Source organism: Nicrophorus vespilloides, unplaced genomic scaffold, assembly GCF_001412225.1.
Source record: "Nicrophorus vespilloides isolate i.1.1-1 unplaced genomic scaffold, Nicve_v1.0, whole genome shotgun sequence".
NCBI classification, from domain to species: Eukaryota; Metazoa; Arthropoda; class Insecta; order Coleoptera; family Silphidae; genus Nicrophorus; species Nicrophorus vespilloides.
Genome location: NW_017100082.1, coordinates 72,504 through 98,610, shown reverse-complemented (window position 1 = coordinate 98,610; position 26,107 = coordinate 72,504). Strand labels below are relative to the sequence as shown.

Below are 26,107 nucleotides of genomic sequence, written 5' to 3'. Positions count from 1 at the left end.
GGATGTGCGAGCGGTTTCGCGAATTGCTGAGAAGAATTCCGAATCAATGTCGGTTTTCCCATTAATCTCTACAAAAATGTCCAACAAATGTTCGTCAAAATCGAAGTACAAAAAGAAAAGCTTCATATATGTATATGAACTATTTATAGAATTAAGTGGATGGAAATTAGCTCATTTGTAATTAATTGTGTTATTAGTGTTGCATTCCGTTCCGTGAATGACGGGGTCGTCGGAATTCCTGGTAAAGGAAGAGGTAGATCGATACCCTGCGACTACAGGAAACCATTCATAGTACCAAAGGGAACCAAACTAAAAGCCGGTCGGTGTTTACATACGCAAACATACATAGAGCGAATTCTATTTACGCATAATAAATTTTATAAAAGCCAGCTTTCGAGCGCAAATAAGGAAGCCGGAGATCAGAAGTTCGAATCGAGATGAGAACTCTCACAAAATGATACATTTAAAATTTCCTTTACTTGTTCGCCTCATCATTCAAGTGGACTTTGAAAGCTTCTCTAATTATCGTTTTGCGTAACATCAACTTGTTCCATTAATCAGTTTAAAAAAAGTAATTAGCTCTAATGCAATTGAAACTAATACTTTTAGTAAATTTGGAATTCTCTGTTTTTTTTTTTGCTTTTAAGGAATGATTTGATGTTTAAAGATGTGGTTGTATTGTATAATAGCATTAATGAATGAACTTTGTAACTGATTCGAATGAAATTACATTGCGTCTCGCGTTTGATGGAAAACTTTTACAATCCGCAGTTTGTTTTATTCATGCATCCCCGAGTGCATGAACGAGTGGCCACTTATGAAATGTGGACCGCGTCCACATAAATAATACATTAAAATTCCCGAAAACTGTCGTCGATGGCGTTCCGTTTCTGTCCCTCCCTTTTGCTTCTTTATGTCCTCCGCTCATCTTTATTTCGTTTTGTCCTGTCCTCTCTTCTCTTCTCCATTCCTTGTTCTCCCGCCGACCCGAGGATGAATGGTCATTGAATTTTAAGTTAACATCGTGAAGTTTATAACTTAACTTCTTAAATTCTCCTACGTGTCGAAACTACCTACCTTCGCTCGAAATGGAAAACATATACGAGCAATATAAAATCGTTTTTTTCTTCTTCATCAAGAATAAACGCATTTTGTTTTAAAACGCGTTTATTCATTACGAAAACTTAATTATAAATCAAATGTTAAACATTTAATATCCTAATTATTATAAAATTAGAATTTACTTTCATTTTGCTCAATTAAAATTTAATTTTTAAACCGGATTATATACCAAATCCGGACTGATCGAAACAGCACTAATTCATTATACATTGATGACGATTAGTTTATATAAGACAGATAAAATTGGATAATGCAATTAATGTGGAATGAAAGGACTTTTGCAATGACAAAGTAATCAAAGTGAAGTTACTAAAAAAATGAATGAATAAAGTCCATTGTACTGGAATCTATAGACAAAGCAATTCAATTGTGTCAGAATTGAGCGCAAAATAAACCGAATTGTTTTAAAAATCGAAAAAGCCATGTATTTTGCATATCTGTTTGTAATGTAGTGTGCGCAGTTCCTGTTCGTCGCGAAACAAAATAAAACGAAACGAAACAAAACAACTGAACAGAATTAAAGTATTTTATGCCGTCAGATTAACAGTTATGTTTGTTTTACAAGAGAAGTGTGTCGACCACGGCTGCAAGTAAACAAATACACACATACATTCTCCATCATACGAAACGCACACTAAAAACCAGTGCATTACTATGATTTGATAACGCGCAATGATATGAAATTACGTTCGGAACGTCGGTTATCCGTGACGCGTTCGAATCTCTATATTTATTAGGTATTAGATGGAAATAACTTCCTCTTGTACACGATCGAGTGTACGTGCGACTTTAAAATTTAAGTGCATAACATTAAAACGAAATTAAAGTCTTTACATAATGAATAATTTAAAACTTGTTCGATTTTGGGTTTAATTAAATCGCATCGATGACTAATTATGTCGGATGGTTTAAAGTTTCGCTTTAATATTATGTTAAAGTTTCGGGGATTGATCGATTACAGCGCCAGCAGCTGTTTACATTTGATTATCCCCACCGAAATTGCACGCAATTAATTACTCTAATTGTTGAACTTTGCATAATAAATGGAATTTAAAGTGCTCGCATATTCACGTTTGTTTATAAACAGTATTTTCAACTGAAACAATACTTATTATATATCAGCGTGTCTCAAACTGTGTCGCGAAATGGCAGCTGTCACCTTGTGCCAAAAACTGTCACAAGCTGTCACAAGTTTTGACAGAAGCTGTCACAAGCTTTGACAGAAGCTGTCAAAAGCTTTGACAAAAACTTTCACATATAATAGGATACACAATTGTATGCAATATCATTAAGATTTGTAAATTTGTAATCTAAAGTGATATTATTTATACCATCCAAGTATGCGTATTGCTTAACTCTTGTCATCTATCAAATGCACGCACGCAAACTTGTTGTTTTTTGGTATGAATATGTATACTTGCTTTATTCGTGTTCATTATTATTCATTTACTAATGCAATAAAGAAACAATTTTATTCGTCTCTTGCGCTATAAATATTACTGTCGGCTTAACACTATTGTATACAGTATAAGTTTTTGTAGTTTTGTTTAGGAAATAAAACAACAGTGATTACTGTTCCACTTCACGGTTTACTTTGGAACCAATAAATCAATTTCGTTAAGTCGTTATTTTTTCTTTTATAATCCGAACTGTTTTAATCTCCAGAACCTGTGCTGATTATAATTTATTGAGTTTAAAATATTTACACGGATTTCCAGTATTTAAAAAAAAACAAAACTTTTAAATTCCCATACAAATTTATTATTATAATTTAAAACAAGTAACATCTAATATTTACTTATTTTAGCAAATAGTTTAAAAGCTTGCTTTTAAAGAAATTAGAGTTAAATCGTTTTTTTTTAAATTGATATTCAAATACATTTGAGGTTTGCAAATTCGGTAGGTAGATTACCACAAGTCATTCATGAATTATTTACGTAAGCCGTTATCAGCTGGATTACGCAACTGTGATAATACCCTCAAAGCATCGCATGTAATTATGCAACACAAATAACGCGGATGTTTACTCATGTGTGTCTAGTTAAGCTTCGCTCTAACAGATGGCTATTTATTCAAATTAAATTGTGTTTCATTAATTATTGTTTTGTACTAAATTATTAAGTTGTTTAATGAACTTTAAAGTATAATTTAACAATGTCTAGAGTCTCAAATCTTAAAACTATAATTAGAACAAACTAAGCTAATTACAAGGTATTCCACAGGTTAATTCCTAGTAGGTTTCTTTTATATAAATGTGCTCTGTTTGTATTCAACAAAAATTCAATAATGATATCACAGTATCTCTAAGTAGAACTCGAATCTATTCGAAATAAGCTCGTGAAATGACAATAAAACATTTCGTAATTCAATACAGCTGTTCCATCATTAACTAAAACAAATCTTTGGAGAAGTCCAGTTGATGATCATGCAGAAAATCCATAAGCTTTCAATTTTTTCAAGATTATTGCGCGTTGAACTAAATCTAAAGTCTTGATGAAGTCACTATGAATTACATTAGCCTCGATCATCTAGCACACTTGATATGCATTTATACATCACAAGTTAGTCATTGTTGAACAATTCTTTAACAGTGTTGATGTAATCATTGTAATTTAATTGATGTGGCGCACAAATGTAACAAAATAACAATCAAATTAATTATTTGAAATGTAGAAGATATCTTTAAGTAACAAATTTTAACATAAGACAGTTATTGTGAGTAATCCTAGTATATAGTTGTGAATAATGAACATTGAAAGGAAATAAGGTGTGTGTCGGGGAAGAAAGCAGTTAAGCGTCTGCAAATTCGCGCTTTGAAAAAGTTGTGTAATTAAGTGGCAAACAAAGAGACAGGAGGGATGACGGTTGTGGTAATATATGTTTCCTTCGCTTCCTGCGCGAGCGGAAATTAAAAGTGTCTTTAATTGCGATCTCCCAGTGGATCATAACTGCATGCATTACATTGTGTTGTCGAAGACCGGTATTGGAAAACAATAATTATTTGGGAGGAGGCCGGGTGCGGTGTGCGTTCGCATCATTCTTTTTGTAGGTAATTAAAATTTTCGCATGAGAACGGTATCAATTATTTCTTCTACTGATACTGAAGCAAAAGAGGCTTCGAGGCAATCGTTAACTGAAATCTGTGTCTCGTCTCCTGTCCGGGGGTATTAAAAGGTATGGCATGCGGCTCGCAGCGTCCTCGAGAGCTTGTGCATTTAATCAGATAAGATGTAACCAAATATCTTCGGAGGCCAAACCGAGTTTTAACGTTTAATAAGATCATTGCACCGAGCATTGAACGCCGCGCCGTGGAAACCCACCAGAGATGCGAGGAGACCTAACTGAAGGTAGTTGTAGTAGTAGGATAGAAGGATGGACGTCGTCTATCCTCGAGGTTGTGAGAAGGGAGACTTTCTTATAGAAATTAAGATAGGGCCTGCGGCCTCCGGAGGCTCCTTTTTCGGTCGTTTTGGTGGTTATTTTTGTTCACGTTTCGCTTTCCGGCCGCACTTCAAGTAGCCATTAATCTCGGACGGGGCGAGTCGACAATGGTTGGAGCCCCTCGTCCACGATGTGTATAGGAGGAATAAGTTATCACACGTCGGGCATCTGCTTCAGCCGTACACATACAATAGCCACGGGTTCTGCGACCATTAAGATGTATTTAGATTATATTAATTGCCGTTTTCGGGCGATTTTTGTAATGCATGACTGATGCTCCTTTATTCGGCCGCATCTGCGAGCGATCCGGATCCGTACTCCTCTTATGAGCAACAAGAATCAACGAAGCTGCGGAACGCGAAATCATTCGTATGATTATAGTCACTGAACACGAAAAAAAAAAAGAAAATGCGTAATCAAGATCAAAGGAATGATGACCGACCGCCGCCGTAACTCGCATTCGATGCGATCATTATCAGAGTGTGTCTCTGCATGGACTACAATTGGAAATTTTTAATACCGCTATTAGATGATCAATCCCTGAAATTAAATCTACTTACAGCATAAAGTGCATTAAGGAAATCACTTGGAAGACTATATACACAATTGGTATCAGCTGTCAATGAACTTAAGTGCACTTTTACAACAGCTGTTTCATATAATAATCATTTTACCTATAATGATGAAATTAAAATGTTAATTACATCATTTACTACTTTTATTTCCAACATTCAAAGATCAATGACATCGAAAAAAAACTTCCAAAAAAAGACGAATTAGCCAAACCTTTCCGCATTTGGAGAAGATATATAATCTTACTCTTTCTCTAGTCCTCTTCTTCGTGTCTCTTTTTTTTGTGGGTTGAATAAGTGGATCGATTTCTAATTATTCAAAACCGAAGATAATCGTGAGTCGCCGGAGGCTTTGAGCGAAGAGCACGGTCTATGTGATTAAATACGATTAAAGTGCATACCACACCAGATGTACAATCTTCTTCAAATGATCGATTTATTGCACTTGCCGTTTGTAGTAGACACTGTCGTTCTTTAAGAAAAAAAATCATGAATACTACTTAATTGCTTATTTAATTGGAAACTAAAGTCCACGATAGAGACATTTCACAAGCGAATCGATGCGCTCTTATCTCCTTTACTAATTAATAGTATATAAACGGCAATGACTAATTCACAAACTGCTATTCATAAAGACCGGACAATTCACACGCTCATTCTCTTTGCTTTCTCCACTTGTATTACTACTACTACTACTGTCAACTTAGCGTTTATTGTAGTTGTTAAATAGCATTTATAATTTACTGGATGCAACAAAGCCAGAAACACAAATGCAATTCATGAAGTTTTGAACGTAATAATTACGTATCTTGCACAACATGTATAGTTAATAATGACTTTGCTAATAAGATTAAAAAAAAAATACAAATGGTTCATTGTGTACCATGATGATCGTAATCATGTATGGTCTCAAATTGCATCAATTAAATCATTAATTATAATTAAATACAAAAAGAGTTGTTATTGTTATATATATTTTTTAAGTTAATCAAAACAAATTGCGAGAAATAAATAATTTTATCTGTATTTATGTTTCGAAATATAAGACGTATTTATACTGGATTTAAGTGCTATATTTAGTTCAGTATTTGCATGTTGTTTGTTTTATTGTATCGAAGAGGATTATGGCTTGTACTTTCCTGGACACGAAACGTCAATTTGCGTGGTTGGGCACTTTCGTAAAGTTCTATAACGCCTGAGAGATTAAAAAAAACTTCATTAACTTGAATTGCTAGTGAAGTAAATGATAGAGGTCGATTGGTTTGCTTGATATTTATTATTATTATTATTTTTGTTTTAAGTTATACAACAAAAGGGATTATTAAAGACTAGCGTAGATTAATTTTAAGCCATCCTTGATTCGTTTTCCGAGACTTGCATCGACTTGTGTGAAATTGGCCACGGTCTTAAGCTGAATCTCTCTGTTGGCCTTCTTCAGCTCAGTAACTATGTTGTCGATGAGCCTGGTTTTGGCTGCTTCATCGAGGACGCGCTGATAGAAGACTCTAGCTTGCGTGAAGTTATCATCATCTTTGGTGTCGTATCTTTCCACGACGCCTTCCGCTTTGTAGGTGCGATAATATTTCTTCGCTCTTTCATCCGAGTTAGGTCCTCCGAAACTATTCGGATGATAGTTGGGTGCTCCACCTTGACTGTTGACGGTGTTCAATCCGTCCCTCTGGAAGTTGGTTACTCGGAACGGACAGTTGACCGGAAGCTGGGTGAAGTTGACACCTAATCTGTAGATGTGAGCGTCGTGGTAGGAGAACAGTCTACCCTGTAGCATCCTATCCTGAGATGCTGAAATTCCCGGTATGAGACTAGCCGGGGAGAAGGATAGCTGTTCCACCTCCGAGAAGAAATTGGTTGGGTTCTTGTTCAACACCAGCTTACCGACCGGTCGCAGAGGGAAGAGACCGTGAGGCCAAACCTTGGTAACATCGAACGGATTAAAATCGCACTCTGTGGCCTGCTGGTGCGTCATTGTTTGGATACGCAAAGTCCACGATGGACATTCGCCCGAGGCGATGGCATTGTATAGATCTTTGAGAGCGTAATCCGGTTCTTCGCCGGCCAACTTGGTAGCCTTTTGGACGTCGAGGTTTTTAATCCCCTGGTCGGTCTGGAAGTGGAACTTGCAGAACGTGACGTTCTTGTCCTTGTTAATTAAGGTGAAGGTGTGCGAACCGAAGCCGTGCATGTGCCGAAAACCATCGGGAATTCCACGATCTGCGAATAGGAACATGACCTGATGAGTGGTCTCCGGTCTCAACGAAATGAAGTCCCAGAACATATCCCAATCCCTAACATTGGTAACCGGGTTCCTCTTCTGCGAATGTATGAAGTGCGGAAACAGCACCGGATCTCTGATGAAGAAAATCGGAGTGTTATTTCCGACCAAATCCCAGATGCCATCGTCAGTATAAAATTTCACAGCGAATCCTCTAGGATCGCGCACCGTGTCCGCTGCTCCCAAATTCCCAGCGACCGTTGAAAAACGCACCGCAGTTCTTGTCTGCTTTCCAATACCATTGAAAACCTTTGCTACAGTTAAATCTGTGATATCATGGGTTACTTCGAAATAACCGAAAGCTCCAGCTCCTTTTGCATGAACCACCCTCTCAGGAACCCTTTCCCTCACGAAATGCGACAGCTCATCAAGAAGTTCCCAATCTTCGAGTAAAATTGGTCCGTATTTACCGATCGTCAAGCTGGAATCCTTCTCGGGAATCGGATTTCCGGTGCTCGTCGTGGCCGAACCCAATTCCTAAGACGAAATCAATTCAATTACGTTCGATGAGTCGGCAGTGAACTCGGCAACTTACCGAGTGCTTCCTGTAGTAATTCCTCAACTGCTCGGCTGACTGCTCCCTCGATTCGGACATGTTGCCTCTGGGACCGAGTTTCTGGTACTAAGTGATGCAAGATTCGGACGCATTTTTATATTTCCCCAGACGCTAGGAAGCGGTTTCGTTGATAAACTCCGAAATGAATAACAAAGGAAAAAACAAGTCTGGCGATTAAATTTTAATTACCTCATCAATTGAAGACACCCACAATTAATCTGTATATTAAAATAGCGTAATCTATTCTACAACAAGAATAGAAAAATCTATTGTTCGTCAATTAACTGGTAAGGAGAAAAACGAATGCATTCATTAAAACGTATTTATTATTGCTGAGATCAACAATTATCAGAATATAAACAAATAATAAAAATAATGGTGATTATACTATTGAATTATTGTTGTTTTGTTAAACATTGACCGTTGCCTTTCTCTTCAAACCGTCTCGTACTTTATTTGCGAATTCCAAGTCTACTTTCTTGAAGTTTTCCACTGCCCGGTCTTGTACCTTTTTCGCTGCGCCTCCTAAGTCATCGACGATATTGTTGACCAACCTTTGACGTTCGTCTTCCTTCAATACTCGTTTATAGAAATCGGTAGCTTGCGAAAAGTTGTCTTCATCGATGGTATCGTACTGTCCAATTTTCCCTTCCACGTACTGAAAGTTCTGGTATCTTTTCAACTTTAAATCGGAATTGGGTCCTCCGAAGCTATTGGGATGGTAATTGGGGGCTCCACCTTTGTTGTTTATGGTAGCTTTACCATCCCTCTGGAAGTTGTTCACTTTGAAGGGACAGTTGACCGGCAGCTGAGCGTAGTTCGCGCCTAAACGATAGATGTGGCTATCGTGGTAAGCGAAGATCCTACCTTGGAGCATTCTGTCCGGTGATCCGTTTATTCCAGGGACGAAACTCGAAGGATTGAAAGCCAATTGCTCGATCTCGGCGAAGTAATTAGTAGCATTTCGATTCAGCACGAATTTCCCGACCTCCATTAAAGGATAAGTCTTCTTAGACCAAGTCTTTGTAAGATCGAATGGATCAACGCTGGAATTAGCAGCCTGCTCTGGCGTCATCACTTGTATATACATAGTCCACGAAGGATAATCGCCATTGGCTATAGCGTTGTACAAATCTTCGATGTAATAATCTGGATTGCTTCCTGCCAATTGAGTGGCAATCTTTGGATCCAAATTCTTGATCTCCTGATCTGTCTTAAAATGGAATTTGCAATAAGTCACCTTTTGATCCTTGTTGATCAACGAGAAAGTGTGCGAACCGAATCCGTCCATGTGTCTGAACCCATCCGGGATTCCCCTGTCAGAGTACAACCAGAGCACCTGATGCGTAGTCTCCGGTCTCAAGGAAAAGAAGTCCCAAACCATCGTTGGGTCTCTCAAGTTCGTAACCGGATTTCTCTTCTGCGTATGAATGAAATGCGGGAAAAGTATCGGATCTCGTATGAAGAAAATCGGAGTGTTGTTGCCCACCAAATCCCAAATGCCATCGTCAGTATAGAATTTCATTGCAAATCCGTGCAGATCTCTTGGCGTATCCGCAGCTCCGTGCTCCCCAGCCACTCTGGAAAATCGTACCGCCATCTCCGTCTTCTTATTGACTTTAGAGAAAACCTTGGCCTCAGTATACTTGGTAATATCGGTCGTCACTTGGAAGTAACCGAAAGCTCCTCCGCCTTTTGCGTGCACCACGCGTTCCGGAATCCTCTCCCTGTTGAAATGCGAGAGTTCATCCAGAAGTTCCCAATCGCTCAAGACGATCGGTCCCTTCTTTCCCACAGTCACGCTAGCATCTTTATAAGCTATAGGTTCTCCTGTACTCGTAGTCACTATACCCAAATTCTACAAAAAGAAAATACGTAACACCATAAACCAATTGATAACTTACAATTAAAACTTACACCCTTCTCTTTGAAGTAATTTTCAAGCTGGTTTTGCGCCGGATTTCTCTTCCCCGCCATTTTGATGACACTGCTATGCAATTGCATTTGCTCTGCCCTTTTATATAATGTGCATTTTTGCACAGGATGCGGTTATGCAATTTCACAATAAACAAATCAACGTGCATCGATTTGCGGTTTGTCGCTGGATGTGCTACGATTTTTATTAGGATTTCCGTTTTTTCAATAAATTTCCTATGTTGTGCATTTGTTGATTTTAACAAATAATCTGTACCATTATCACAATAATAAGTATTTCTACACAAGATACTTTAATCAATGCTGAATAGATACGCAGTTTGCATCCAAAACATTGATAACAGTATTAGTTAAATAAAATATGTTATGCAATTTTTCTTTATAATCTACAATTATCTTATTAAAGGAATAGGTGTTTCCTTACGGATTATTTTTTTTTGTCGTATTGACGTTTTCCTTTGTTGCTTTGATGACGGTGACATTAAAAATAGAGGGTGGAAATTAAATTAAGAATCAGTACGAATGTGGGACGAGGTCGAATTTCGTTTAATGGCGAAGAAAATTTCAATAAATATCGTGTTTTTTGTGTGTGGCATGCGGAGTTTTTCGCGTAATCGATATGTTTATTCGCTGCCCCATTCATTGTTGCGACGTGGACAACGCGTTTCGTGCATATTCTTAAAGGTTTCAATGTCACGGTCAAAGCGGTATTGATTTCATTCGATATGCCCAATGACGTATCGAATTTCATTCGGTTTAATTACAATTCACTTAATTGCTGGACTCCACGAAATATTTACGTTTATATTGATTAGTTTCTTAAAGTGCGTACAAAAGAAACGTTTTAAAACAATTAGAAAAACGGGCACTAACGTTATGTAATTATAATAAAATATCAATATATTAGATTAGCATGAAAATAATAATTAAATTTTAATGCATACATAAAAACAAATAATTATGATTTTATGTTTAGCATTTGGTTTTATTATTGTTTTCAATTTATTGATTCTGCATTGTATGTTAATGGTGGTATAATGATACTAAATGATGTCCTTAAAAAATAGGTTTGTAATCGATTTGGTAATGCGTTTGGCTTCGTGAAAATCTATAGGGTCTAATCAAAGGTTCATTAGGTACAGTCCGATTATAAAGTGCACGGCGTTCCTGTCTTGCAGGGCTCGTAAACTTGCTCTATTTGGGATTAAGTTTACGAGTTTATAATAACTTTGCATGATTTTAATGACGCCATAAAACATCGCCAAACCAATTACACAGTACTAAAAGTTCACTCTAACGAATTACCTTGCGTTTCCAAGCCCACCACTTAAAATTTGTAAGGAAAAAAAAAATACTATTATTACATCATAACACACATTATTAAATGCAACAAAGAAATAAAACCGTTTGATTTCGTCGCGTTCACAAAGTCAAAGGGAATTCCTAATCCAAATAAAAAGGGGATGGAAGTTATCAGGCTTTGTAAATAAAATGAAAGCTGGGATAACATCTGTCCGACTCTTTGACGTCGATCCGCTCGTAAAGCTCTTAAGCAATTTGTAAATACATCTCGCATGATTGTTTTCGCATTACGCAATAATAATAATTCTCTTGCGTTCAGCTGAAAACAGCCTATTTTCGTCGCATCTCATATATATATATATCGACTCTCCATTCACTGGCGAATGCTGTGGCAATTGCCAAGATAAAAACGATATTTCTCGGTTCAGCAACAATGAATTGTGCAAACGGCCGGATAAGCGTGTCTTCTTGATTGTTGCTAAAAGCGGAGACGCTGCTGCTCCGTTCCACTTCTTTCGAAGCCATCAACTGCAACTGCTTGCACCGGGCACTCAGCTCGATGCCGATAAAAACGACCGTTTCGCAATCCATCCGAACAATCAATATTTATGTTATTCGCTGTTAAATTTAACTCGTTTCGCTGAGAGAGAACGGTGCAGCACCGTTTCGCAGGAATGCCCAATATTGTTTAGAGTACATGAAGAACATGCTATAAACGTATACTTTTATCACCGTCATCGTAAATCCGTCGGTGCAAGTAATGAAGATCCTAATGGTTTTTATTTCAGTTTCATTTGCAAATTGAATTTCTATGTTTATCCATTTTACGAATATTATCTAATTATACACGTATTTTCTTGTAATTTTATTTCGTCCCTGTCGTGTCCCAGGGATGGAATTCTGGACACAGTGGAATATTGTCTGGTGTTGTCGTTGTGGAGTCTCCACAAAAATTCGTTTGGTTTTACATAACTTTATTCGTTACTTGGTTGGTTTAAGATTTATCTGAGACTATGCTTGTCCCCAAAGGTTCTACTGAGACTCTATCAGTTTTCGAAGGTTTTACTGAGACTTTATTCATCTTGTCAAGTTCCTTTATGCTAATGTATATGTTTATATAATTATGCGACTAAGAGACGCCGTGGATGTCTCTAGTTAGTTAATAAACTATATTAATAATAACAATTATAATAATGGTTCGACACAACACTACAATCTGAACATTTGCAACAAAAAAGATATGAAAATTAAGAATTTTGTACTCAACGTATTAAAAGCATCAGTGTACAAAATTTTCTTATTTGTTTTATAACTTATGTCTTCATTCTTAATATCGATGATCAAATATAAATGATATGATTGAATCACTTTTTTTTCATAATTATGTAACGTATAAAAGCAATTAGTATTTTATTTTGAATAGTTGCTAAAATTATTATTTTCAAATTAAAAAAAGCGAATTGATAAGATTAGGAAGTTTGCAAAACGCTACAAACAATATTTTTGCAAAAGGAAAATCTTAATCTGTTATGCTTAATATTTGTTAATTTCATTATGTAACAGTGATTACTATAGATTAGTAATTTGAAAGTAGTTGTCTCATAGAAGATTGAGTTTAGTTTGTTAAGTCAATATGGAATTCGAAGCGTACTCGTGTGCAATTTGGTACCGTTATTGCCGTACCACTTTGTAACCTAAATAATGGAGTCACCAAATAATCTACATTAAATCTAAAACCGCTTATTGTAATCCGCAAGGTATGACACAGTAATCGTCGTAACCCATGCAACAAACGCCTTAAGAGTTAGATGTATTATATGCATTTGCATTACTTACAACCGTGTACAGAAATATTGGTTTTGCGGAATAAATTGTGGTTGAGAGTTGAGCTACTCCCATCCGGATAATTGTAATGACAATATCTGAAGTCTGCATCGGTTTGCTGCATAGTTGCATAACTTTTTTTTTTCCTTCAATGTGGCTAGGTGGGGAATTGATCCCGTTGCCTTTTATCTTTAGGAATGCATGACTGTGAATTCGTGAATGAGTAAAAACTCCGCCTTTCGGCTCAGTTGCATAACTCTGTTCGGGCTCAATTTAAGTAGATTATTGGGTGATGTAAACATGAAAATATTAACTATTCAGTGAAGTTTGTATCAATTGATTAGTGGAACGAGGATGTATATATTATATATTAATAATAATGATAATATCTAAACTGCATAAATATTCTGCATAGAAGATAACTTAGTAATATGGACATGAATTGCAGTGAAATTGTATTTACTCTTTACGTTTGGTGATATCATATCAATTGATGTCTGTAACTTATTGAGAAGAGGAAGAATTTATTGGAATTATTATAAGATATGATGTTTTATTTTTCCTTTATTTCACTGAAACTCGCTGCATATTTGAAATGTTTGTGTGTGTGTTTGTTCTTTTAAAAGCGGCCTTTCTGACCTTTGACCGAGCATCGCGTGACTCTCGGTAGGGAGATTCCCTCTCGAAATCCATTGGCCGAGATTTCCTCGGCTTGCTCAATAAGCGACCGAGGGAATAAAGTAAAGCGTAATCGATTCATGGGTCAATTGGTACCAGAGATAAATTCGCCAAGTGTCGAAAACCTCAACACAAAAAAAAACGAGAATTTTTCCTATGCTCTTCTATTAGTTTTGATGCTCTTCTCACGATGCGCTTTTTTTTCATCTCATTGACGACGCACTGAATCTCGGTATCTTTTTTTTCTAAACGGAATTATTTATTAGGTCGATTTGGGTTGATCTGTATAATTTTTTTCTTCGTTATTTCTTATCAGTTGCTTTTGGAAGATTTGATACGGTACAGTTTTTCATCATTTATTCTCGACTAATCGCGCCGTGCAGTACTACCGAAGAGATGCGTTTGCTGCTGTTGCTTGTGGGTGTCCTGGGTGGATGCTTTTGTAGATACGCTGACGATGCTCACGGGTTTGCTCCGCGAAGGTACGATGCGAATACTGTGAATACGAGCCAAATCGATGCGAGCAGAAGAGGAAAAGTCAAAGAGGTATTATATCCAAACGATACTGCGGTTTTATTTTTAAACGCGATGTGGAGAGGAAATTTATTGTTTTCAGTGTAATGGTGAGATGATAAACCTTCTCTCCGTTCCGATACGCTTTCCACGTTCGTGAGGCGCGCAGACTATTTACACGCTTTTTATATTTCTCATCCCGTATCGCTTCGACGCTGAATTGATGATTAGGAAACGCTTGCAACTTAATCTCGCATCACTAAGTTTAGTTGTTAAATAGCGCTCCGGTTTGCCGCACTGCCGCGATGGGTGTTCACTAAGTGTTCTTCTGCATCTTCCTGTACTTAAAATTATTTCAGTTTATTTATATTATATATTTTTTTAATTATTTTGCCATGACCAAAGCGGTTACTTCCGGTGTTTTGTCGGTGGTCGTGGTGATGGCCTGGACAGGTGTTTACCTGTCCAAATACAAGGATGACTCTCCCTTGGATACGGCTAAGAACGAGAGCGAACTTGTGTCGTTCCCTTACACCGAGGTCGAGGATGTATCTTATGTGCCGTACATAAACGAAACGGAAATACTAAGGCGCCGCGATAAGATCAAGGAGGTCTTTTGATCCTTGCTTTCCTTCTTTTCTGTGTACTAATTTTACGATTCCTTTTGACTTTCAGATGATGAAACACGCCTGGGACAATTACGTGAGGTACGCATGGGGCAAGAACGAGTTGAGACCCATCAGCAAACGAGGACACAGCGCAAGCATCTTCGGAACTCTTCCACTAGGCGCCACCATCATGGATGGCTTGGACACTCTCTACATCATGGGCATGGATGATGAGTATAAGCAAGGAAGAGAATGGATCGCCAACGAATTTGATATCGATTCATTGGTAAGAAAACATTATAATCTTCACTTTTCCCCAATCACATTTTCCTTATTATTTCCTTATAAACAAATCAACATTTATCAACATTACTGAACCATTCTATAAGTACCTCAATAATAATCTAAAGGATTTTATTAGTGGAATCATAACTTAAGAAACGAAAACTATTTATTCCCAAATGTCTTTAAAAGATATCTTAAGATATTTATTTGTATACAACTAAACCAATTACAAATACGATCTTATATAATATGTAAGATTGTTTTGTTGAGAACGAGGACTACCAAAAAATTTTTTGACGTTTCTTTTTCTATTAAATTCTTATCAATGTTTAAACTGTGCTAGCAGGCAAAAATAAAACAAACACAATATTGAGATAAATAATTGCGATTTCGTCAATAATCTCATCTTGTGCACGGCGTGTGACGCCTTCAGCAGATGATAACTCTATCGGAATCTGTCGAAACGAGATTCTAATTTAATTCAGCACGTGATTTCCAACAAACACCTGAAACAAACATTTGTTGCTTTACTGTTATAAAAAAAACAACAATTCATACATTAGTTACATCAATCTACAATATTGGAATTTTTAAAGAGAATATTAAATATTTAGTTTTCAATTAAAATATATTAAAAATTAGTAATAAATTAAATTTATTGATTAAGTTAACTTTAGGCGTTTAACTGCTTTAAGTTTTCACAAGAATTTTTTTTAAAAGTTTTATTTAGATATTTTTTAAATATAAGTCAAATCATTCGTGTCATGCATGGGAAAATTTGACCGATAAACTTTAGATCAGAACATGCTTAATCACTTGTTAATAAGAGAGAAACTCACTAAAGTGAGAAGCGTAAATACATACACGGTCTATAACCTCTTTGTATTTACCAATGATTAATTAATGGTGGATTATCTTGGTTCAAGATAATATTAATATATATTTCTTTCATTCATTTCAAAAACGCTAAAGATCAATTTTATGGTTAAAAAGAAAGTTTTATTTTTTTTTCATAATATTTGTCATCAAAACTTATAAGTTAATTTTTATAATAATAATTGAATTTTTTATAAAAAAATGTTAAATAATTTTCTGAGAAAAAAAGTATCTTTATTATGAAATATCTATGTCAATTTAATATTATATTGATATTTCTTCATAATCTATAAATAATTATAGGAATTCTATAGATATCATATTTATTTAGTCTTCGATTGCTCGAGAATAACATAAAAATAAATGGAATTCCAACGTTCTCCGAATCGGAGCAAAAAAAGCAATGTCCGGATGTTTCTGAGGCGCTTGTGATTCAACTGTCGAAGGACGCGTTTAGCCATGCAATTCGGTTAATAGTTGATGCAATTAACCGTATCTTCTGAATTTAAATCAATTTTTCAGTACTTCATTATCCTTGACTTAACTACATTTTGCACAATTTCTATCGCGTAAATCATTTTGCTATTCATATTTTCTTTGATAATAAACATAAATTGTGTTGATAAACGATTATTTGTATTATCTTGACTTCATTATTCAAGTAAATGAAAGGAAGTTTTTAGAGTTTAAATATAAAAGGATTGATCTTAAAATGGCGAGAACTGGTATTCATAATGACTCAGACAGCGATTAAGTGTGATCCTTCTTTCTTGTCGTAAATATCTATCTCCGAGGATGAGGCTATAACTCACATCCCGGCACTGTGTGCTATTTTTGCGTTATATCTCTCTTCCCATCAATTGGCGCGCTGCGCTCCTGAAAATCCATCATCTCCTATTTGCTTCCATTTTCCTGCCTCGAGAGTAGTAAGCAGCTTATGCATCCTGCAAACGAGTTCAAGAGAAATATCTCGGACCTGGTAATCTCATATTCCTGACATATTTGTTTACCGGCCGAAGAAAAGTGTAAAGTGCATGAAAAGTCTCTTGTTGCTTTTCCCTTCCACCCATTTGATTTATTTTGTTTTGTTTGGAACGACCGGAAATTGCGTTTTGGCAGTATCGAATCGGCGTCGTCGAATTGCATTTGATTGTTATTGTTATTGCCGCAGATCCAATCTGATGTTTCCGTGTTCGAAATCAACATCCGGTTCGTCGGCGGTTTGCTTTCCTGCTTCGCCCTCACCGGAGATGTGCTGTTCAAGGAGAAGGCACAGCAAATCGCGGATAAGCTGATTCCCGCCTTCCAAACGCCGACGGGCATCCCGAACGCGCTCGTCAACTTCAAGACTGGAGTAAGTTGAAAGATCCGCTCATCCAAAACCGATCTAATCTTTGCACTTCTTTCGCAGACCAGCAAGAACTACGGATGGGCGAGCGGCGGATCGAGCATCCTCTCCGAGTTCGGCACACTTCATCTGGAGTTCGCGTACCTCAGCGATGTGACCGGAAACCCGCTCTACCGCAACAAAGTCGATCACATACGTCAGCTGCTGCAGTCGATGGAGAAGCCTAAGGGTCTTTACCCGAATTACCTTAACCCCAAGACAGGGAAATGGGGACAACGTAAGCTCTCATCGTCGGTTGTTTCTTTGGTATTAACTTGGTTTCTTTGCAGATCACATGTCGATGGGCGCGCTCGGCGACAGCTTCTACGAGTACCTTCTGAAGGCCTGGATCCAATCCAACAAGGAAGACAACGAGGCCAGACAAATGTTCGATGATGCCATGGCTGCTGTACTAAAACACATGTTGAACAAATCCAGCGGCGGACTCCTCTACTTTGCCGAGTTGAAATTCGATAGGCCCGAACACAAAATGGACCATCTGGGATGCTTCTCAGGTACAATTTACGAATTATTACGCTTTAAATATGGATTAATAACATAATAAATATACCAAATAGGCGGTTTACTTGGTTTGGCCTCGAAGGCTCTCCCTACTAGCAGCTCATCGGGTCGCTACATGGACGTGGCAAAGGGTATCACGAACACCTGCCACGAGTCCTACGATCGCACCTACACGAAACTGGGACCAGAATCATTCCGATTCACGGAAAACGTCGAGGCTAAGGCGCTGAAGACCTCCGAGAAGTACTACATCCTTCGGCCGGAAGTGATCGAGTCTTACTTCTACATGTGGCGCCTGACGAAGGATCCCATTTACCGCGAATGGGGCTGGGAAGCAGTACAGGTATGGCATGACGATTGCAAAGTACGAAGAGCAGTTTCATCACTCACATATCTCCTTTAAAGGCACTCGAGAAGCACTGCAGAACGCCCGGCGGCTACACGGGCCTGAAGAACGTCTATAACGAGGAACCGCTGCAGGACGATGTCCAGCAAAGTTTCTTCTTGGCCGAAACTCTTAAGGTAATTCATTATTTTTATATACAAGCTCCACTCTGCATCATGATTAATTTATGAAGTATTCGCATAACTGTGATCGTATTTTTTTTTCTCTCTCTCCATTCTGTTGCTTCCTACTTCCATTTGGAATAGCACAGTTTTCAGTAACTGTTTTTTTCTGTCCTCTTTCTTCTATTTCTGGAAACGATCCAATATTACTATTAACCTTTATTGGAATTCAACACAATTTCTGCATAATAAAAAAAATACTTCTTTTTATTCACAACCAAACACTTACATAAATAATTCAATATTTGATCGACATAATTATCTGTTAATTATATATAATGATTAATTTAAAAGACTCCATCAATTTTCATCAATGATTTATCAACATCTTACATAATATTTTAATAATTGCGTCCGAAAATATAATTGAATTTCGTTAATTTATCACAGAATTAATTAAAGTGTCTGACATTATCAAAGCTACATAATTTTGCTATTGGATTTGATTTAAATTGTTACTTATTTCTGCATATTTTTTCATCTAAAATATTAAAAGAAAAATTGGAATATTCTTTGATATATTTCAATTTTTTAACTTTCGTTTCCTTGGTTTAAGCTAACAATTACGCGTAGCGCGCTTATTCAAATGAGATGATGATGATGATGAGTATACTCTGTAGGTTGCGCTCTTAATGTACTTAACAACTGTGTTTTTCTATGGTAATCGAAGAGCTGAATGTAAATTGTATAATTATTGCGTGTCTAACGTATGCGTATACAACAATTAGTATAAATACATTATGTTGTCTACATTCCATTTATTTACACTAAGATTGGTACTAAAAAGTAAACGTAATTATGATTATAATTTTATAATTATTTAATGTTTTTAGAAAAAAATTTCATCAATACTAATTATTATTTATTCCGATTTCAGTATTTGTACCTTTTGTTCTCCGATGATAGCCTGTTATCGCTGGACGAGTGGGTTTTCAACACCGAAGCGCATCCGTTACCAATCAAAAGTGTGAATCCTTACTACAGGGAGGCTGCGGTGTAAGGACGAGAGACCAAATCCTTCCTTGGAAACCGCCCAAAAACAATCACCACCACCAGCAAAAAAAAAAAAACCTAAACAGGAAAACCACAACCCCCACAGCAAACGGCAAGAAAAAGCAACAGACTGATATCAAAGTTGTTCTCTCATTGGATTTATTTATTTATCGTTGATTGTTCGAGCATGAAACGGCAGAAAATGTTGAAGAAAGGAAGAAAAAAAAACTGGAACAGGAAAACATGAATATTATATGTATAAATGTAATTGTAACAGACTTTTTACAGGATGTAAAGTGTAAAATAGTGTCACTGTGATTTTTTTTCTCACTCTATTTCTCTAAACTCTCTTTATTTCTTTCATTTTCTCTAACTTTCTCTCTCTATGTATCTTTCCCCAAGAACGCCAGTGCAACATGTACATAAGATGGGACATAAACACAATCGGATTATGATCGATTCATTTACAACAGATGATTATTATTAATAATATTATTATTATACTTAAGGTTATTTTATTATTTTCAATTAGGATTATTGTTTTCCCACCATTCCAACGCGCGCTGCTTGATTCGTTTGCATTTAATACTAAAAAAATCTTAATTTATTAAATTGTTGTTGTAATATTTCATTGGATTATGGATTATATATATATATTAAATTAAATTTGCTTAAAGTTGTTTGTCAGATACGGAGGACCAGTGATACTTATGTGAGTGACTGCCAAAACATGAATTATATTATAAACGCATAATATATGAAACTAAAGCATGATAATATAGGATAAACATGAAATCACGTTGTGTCAATTAAACAAACAAACTAAACAAAATGTAAAATGAATGTATCATTTCGTAGGTAAGGTATATTAAGGGAACGAATTGAGCAGTAAGGATGTGATGTTATTTTCTCATTCGAAACGAAAGCAATCGCGGAAGTGATGAAGAGGAAAAGAAAAATCATGTACATTTCTTTTTTTTTATATATATATAATTAATAATGGAATATGTGAATGAACTAGTTTAAATATTTGGGACACGTGCAGAAAGGAGTTGTTTATATTTTTTTTGTGGAAATTTTAACACTAATTTTATTTGGAGACGGTTCCTAAAGCAATTTCCTTCTCTGCATGCGTGAAGAAGAAAAAAAAAACGAAACTTGTTTTCGTATTTTCTTCTGCGGTGTTTTTGTGTGTGTGTAGTGAGTGTGATTGTACGAATGATGATGATGAATAGATTTATTAGCGTTATGTGTAAGTGAACGACGAAAGAAGTGGAATTCGACACATGAAAAGACATTAATTAATTAAACTAATTATATATTATTATGGATAAAGAATTTTGTTTTTCTTTTGTGTTTTTTTTTCATATATAATTTTTTTTTCTCTAGGGATTAGTTAAAATAATTATTATTGAGGAATAGTTATTTGTTATGTTTGAGATTTTACAATTGATATTTATATAAAAAACTAAAGTGAAATTATATTACAAAAAAAAATGAAGATAACGACAAAAAAATGCCCTTTTTTGAACTATCGTCTTTCATTATTTAACCCTTTATACATTTACTCTTAGGTTTTTACCCAAATCAACACTTCCTATGAATTATAACAAAAAGTTCGCTTTGTAGATGATACATCTATATTTTAATTGAAATGTGTGTCTTGAAGAACTCAAGAAATGAAAATTTTTCATCAACAATTAGCTTGATCAAGAAAATATTACACTAATATTTAATATATTTTCGTTTATTGATCGAAATGAAAAAAATCATTAAGATTGAAGCAAAAAGATTGAAAACTGATCAAGACAGAAGCAAATCTCAAATAAATAAAAGCAATATAATTGCTACAACAAAAAAATCGAAGTTATTATGATTAAAATCAATAAAAATTGTCGAAGATAAAACAATCATAGTTTTACGATAATTCAAGTAATCAAATGTTTAATTGTCTCTGGGCGGAAAGACTTAGGTCGATAGCCCTTTGGTTACAATTGTGAGTAATAAAGATTATTATTATTACAATTGTGACTAAAATTTTTAAGATTCAGAAACATAGATTACACAGGGAATTATATAAAAGATGAAATAATGAAATCATTTGAAATAAGCGTGTCTTGTTTTTCAAATGAAATAAATTTGTCACAAAACTTAAATAGTTTGAAAATTTACATTCAATATAGAATATAAGTGCAGCAATAGAAAATCTTTAAAATAATTTAAAATTATGAAGAAGATTTGAACCGTCTAAAATAACCATTTTTTCAGTTGTAAATGGAAATTTTCTGAGAAGTTAATAAATTATTAAATCAAATGGTTCAAAAATATATAGAACAACGTGTAAGATTTTCCTGTATTTTTATTATGTAATTCAATGATTCTCGAACTTTTCTTCCCTTTGTCCCTTTTGGACATACACAGTTTTTGCGACCCCTCGAAGAATGGGTATGTCTAGAAAAATAACCAAAATTGATCTATCGTTCATTTCTTGCAAATATTTTACCATACTTTGAGAATAACTGGTGTAATTCACAAGTAATCAAATTCTAAAACGAAACTTGTTAGTTTTCATCAATAACATTAATAATAAGACTAATTTACTGAATATATGTGTTTTCATTCTAATGAAATATATAAAACTTGTTAGTCATAACTTCTTTTAAATATTTTTGTTGTATATATTTTTAAAACACTTTACTGGACCGAAACTTTCATTTAGAAATCTAATAATAATTCGGAGATGCGAGAGAAAATTAAAAAAAACTTGCAATCTGCCAAAACAATGTTCGAAACTATGAAGGTCCGACGCTTTCGACTACAATCTCTTAATTAATTGGCATTGTGTTAAATGCTACGATATTTTTAGTATATAACGCATTGAGCATATTTACTTTTGTCTCGTATATAAATAATTTAACCATACATAATTATGTTAAGTAATATTTACATAGGAATTAATTTTGATAATTTCATTAAATTAATTTCACTAACAAAATGTATAAACGAAACAAGAATATATACAAATAATGCAAAAAAAATAAACAAATATTTATTAGTAAGTATAGATTTTATACTGCGTTAGTAAATAAAACTATTTTTTTTCTATTTATAAGTTTAGGATGAAATTAGAACGAGTCATTTATATTTTTGTCACTGCGTTCATAAAAATAACGTTTAAATGTGATTACAAGAAATGTTTCGAAATATAAAAAGGACAACAAAATTTCATTAATTTTATATATAAGAAATCTTAAATGAATTCAAAACTATTATTAGAACCTATTACAGATTTCGTTTAATAAATAGAAACAAAAACGAAGAAGAAGATTTATAGTTTAAAACGTTTGTGTGTAATTCAAACCTATCTTCGTGTATGTTAATATTTCTTTCAATTCGTTCATTCTCTTGATTGAATTGTTAAAAGGATAAAATATCAGAAAGAATTCCTTTTAATCATTGAATAATAAATTACTTCTTGCAAATTTATATATTTTTCATGAGTGAATGCATTTTTTTTACGTTAAATTTTAGTATCTTTTTAATAATTTTGTCATGTCAACATTCGACTGAAATCTTTGAATAATGTATGATACAACTTCTTGATTATTTCTCATGAATTACATATTTTTATTCAAACTAGTATTACGAACTAGTTCCTTTTCAAAGGGTTGTTCGTAAGTCGAATTTGTTCGTAAGTCAGCGAGAATTTTAAAAATTTCAAAATATACTTGTCTTACCACACTTTATCATGGTTTTTACTTTAAATTTGATAAAATAGATTAAAATAAACAAAACACTTATTTACAAATACTTTTCAATGTAGACATCGAAATTATTCAATAAAAAAGGACAAAAGAAATAAATGCTACAAAACAGAAAATTTCAATTTTTGTTTGGACAATTAGTTTTTTTATCAATATATATCTTGTAACAAGTTAGAGCTTTTAGAATTTTGTTCGTAAGTCCGGGAGTTCGTACGTCGGGGAATACCTGTACCACAGGCAATGAGTCAGGTTCACATGAAGACTTTGTTAGGAAGATTTAGAAGTATTAGTTAATTTGTTTAGTACTAGTTCAGAAAGTATAATTCTAATAAGTAAATTATACACTTGACTTATACGTTATACTTGATTATATACGTTGACCATAGTTACCATTGACGGCAACTAAATACATGTAGTTTAAATACAAGTTGCAAACAACTTAATAGTATTTTCTTAATAAAATGTTCATATTATTAGTATTCTAGTAAAGTGTTATGAAATTTGTTTTATAAATTCTATTTTTTTTGTTGTTGTTATTAAACTCTTTCTAAAAATATTACTCATGTTTATGAATATGACTATAAATACGGTTTTGTATAAGAGTTTACGAAACGAAAATGTGTGTTGATAACATATTTAGCAATACAATGCAGAATTAGTTATTGTTTGCAGGGAAGACGGCGGTGATTTAGTGGATTGTCTGGAGGAACGGCGTGGGCATCGGGGAAGAGAAAATTCGAAGGCGCAACTCGCGAAAAGCGCGCCTCCCGACTCCACGAATTTATTATTAGCGCAAAATAGTTTCGGTTCGCGTCTGCTGGTGAGAAGTTTGCGGGATTCCGTGATGTTTATAGATGAATAAAAAGTCTAACAGTTCAAGAAGAAAGAAAAGTTTTCAATTAATTTAAATTAAATTATCAAAGCGGGAATCATGAGGTGGTGTCTAATCTTGATCACGTCGTTGTGTAAGTAACAACATTTGCTTTGAACTAGTAAAATTACTTCTGAGTGCGTTTCTTTTGTAAAATTCTAAATTGCAAAGTTTCAAATTCTGTTTGTTGGAGATTGCATTACTTAGAGTGGGCGCACCCAGGTTTTTCTTCATTACGGAATTACATTTGATCGTGGAGACTTCGCGTGTCTTGCGACCATCCGTTTCACGCGATTCCTCCTCCAATCGCGATTTAATTTTACCGCCGATTTCATATTATACCTTCTTTTTTTTACCCTTCATGTTTGCTGTCCACTTTATTTATTTGCCTTCTCTCCTATATAAATAAACATGCGGCTTATTTCTGGGATGTTGTACGGCCCTCAACCTTGGCAAACTTGGCAAATGACGAAAGTGTGCCGAAAATATTTTGTGAATGGGTTTTTTTTTCTCTCTCGTGATTCTTCATTTGCGTACGATCGGTGATCAATAAATGGGTGCGATAAATGGATATCGAAGTAGGCAATGAGGTATGATGATAATGGACTGGCCTATTATAAATAGACCGATGAGCCATGGGATTGCAAAACCAATGTCGCGTTCAAACTCGCACCAATTTCCTTCCAATAACGTAACAGGATAACGAGTTTCCTGTCCAACTTGGGGGGATCCATTCACACTCGCCGTCCACCAACAAATATTTACTAAATGCTATATAATCGATATAGTGCTTAGATGATGACATTAAGTTAATAACAAAGTTCATTAAAATCATGAAATCTATTGTATTACATTACATAATAATACAATCAAACGAAAATAAGGTCAAGACAATATTTCAGTTAAGTCCTTAAGTAGCTGTATCATTTTCTCTGCTGTTTTCACGTGTTTTAGTATGTATAAGGTGTTGTGTAGAGTACAGCCAAGATGCTTCTCTTTGAAGGTCGCAGGTGCAGACGTGCAAGAACGTTATCACTTGTACCTCTGGCCGGGGTTACAGGAAGAGAACAGATTAAGAATATTGTCGACTTTTATCACCGGATGCACTTCTGGATGGAAAATTTCATCAAATATTATGGTGGTGCACACAGTGTAGTTTCTAATTTGTTGTGTATATAAATCAATGAATTTTTCTTTCTTAAAACTTTCCATTTAATCTATAGTCAACTTAATTTTCACCAGTAAAGTTTTCAATTTCAAGTTTATGTCTTGTTCTAAAGAAATCCCATTTAAATACAAATGTTTACTATTTGCTTGAACGTTTTCAGATATTTAACTTCTTTTTAAGATATAGTCAAATTTACAAATTGAAATTTACATTAATTGTAGATTGAATTGTTAATATTTTCATACTTAATATTATTTGTAAATAAGATTTAATTTTGCTTGAAAACTAAATTACACGAAACTAAAAAGAAAATTATAGAGAATTGCGAAGGCATTTTAAACGCAAATTTAATGGATTTGTGTAATAGTATAGATGAGATGTTTTGTGCGCCGGTCGGTTAGGATTTTAAATGGACAATTACATATTCCGAACGGAAATGTAGCGTATTATTGGATGCGTTTACGACCTTCCTGAAATTACAGCAATGTTCAATTAACGTTCGAAATTCTTCATGAACTGTGCATCATTGTCCATACAAAAAAACCGAAAGTTAAAATCAAACAAAAATATCATTTTCGAAATATTTCAATTTTATTTGACCTATATTTTACAAGAAGACAATGCAATAAGAACAGATACCTGAGCTGTTCATGTTTACTGAACCATTCAAACATTCAATTAACCTTAATTTAGCTTAATTTGGTGGCATGTAGTTAGATCATTTAAATTACCATTCAAAATACGTACACTCGGTCCTCTTTTTTATGCGGTTTTTATTTCAAGAAGCATTTTTTTTAACAACTATTTTAGGCCATTTTGACACGTTTTGACAC

At 34.8% G+C, this 26,107-nt stretch overlaps 4 protein-coding genes across 5 annotated transcripts in view; 2 read left to right on the top strand and 2 right to left on the bottom strand.

The window, feature by feature from the left end:
* Positions 1-19,783, top strand: part of LOC108566967 (mannosyl-oligosaccharide alpha-1,2-mannosidase IA-like) — a 42,437-nt gene extending 22,654 nt beyond the window's left edge. Inside the window, exons 1-8 of one of the 2 annotated variants that reach the window (XM_017927122.1) lie at positions 14,521-14,844; positions 14,909-15,127; positions 17,174-17,356; positions 17,414-17,627; positions 17,680-17,904; positions 17,968-18,254; positions 18,317-18,433; positions 19,356-19,783. In XM_017927122.1, the coding sequence (XP_017782611.1) occupies positions 14,629-14,844; positions 14,909-15,127; positions 17,174-17,356; positions 17,414-17,627; positions 17,680-17,904; positions 17,968-18,254; positions 18,317-18,433; positions 19,356-19,478 (1,584 nt within the window). In that variant the 5' untranslated portion in view covers positions 14,521-14,628 and the 3' untranslated portion in view covers positions 19,479-19,783. Of the gene's footprint in view, positions 1-14,520; positions 14,845-14,908; positions 15,128-17,173; positions 17,357-17,413; positions 17,628-17,679; positions 17,905-17,967; positions 18,255-18,316; positions 18,434-19,355 lie in introns of those variants that run through there. The other variant, XM_017927121.1, reaches the window with a different exon arrangement.
* LOC108566969 (catalase-like) lies at positions 6,405-8,186 on the bottom strand. The gene is made up of 2 exons (XM_017927124.1): positions 7,961-8,186; positions 6,405-7,902 (listed from the first exon to the last, which is right to left on the bottom strand). Exons 1-2 carry the CDS (start codon positions 8,018-8,020, stop codon positions 6,457-6,459), a joined length of 1,506 nt encoding a protein of 501 aa, XP_017782613.1. The 5' UTR covers positions 8,021-8,186; the 3' UTR covers positions 6,405-6,456.
* On the bottom strand, positions 8,290-9,972 carry LOC108566968 (catalase-like). The gene is made up of 2 exons (XM_017927123.1): positions 9,899-9,972; positions 8,290-9,839 (listed from the first exon to the last, which is right to left on the bottom strand). Exons 1-2 carry the CDS (start codon positions 9,956-9,958, stop codon positions 8,391-8,393), a joined length of 1,509 nt encoding a protein of 502 aa, XP_017782612.1. The 5' UTR covers positions 9,959-9,972; the 3' UTR covers positions 8,290-8,390.
* Positions 19,784-24,041: 4,258 nt separating the features above from the next.
* LOC108566977 (xaa-Pro aminopeptidase 1-like) overlaps positions 24,042-26,107 on the top strand; it is a 12,041-nt gene continuing 9,975 nt past the window's right edge. Inside the window, exon 1 of the mRNA XM_017927144.1 lies at positions 24,042-24,200. Within this exon, the coding sequence (XP_017782633.1) occupies positions 24,167-24,200 (34 nt within the window). The 5' untranslated portion in view covers positions 24,042-24,166. The remainder of the gene's footprint in view (positions 24,201-26,107) is intronic.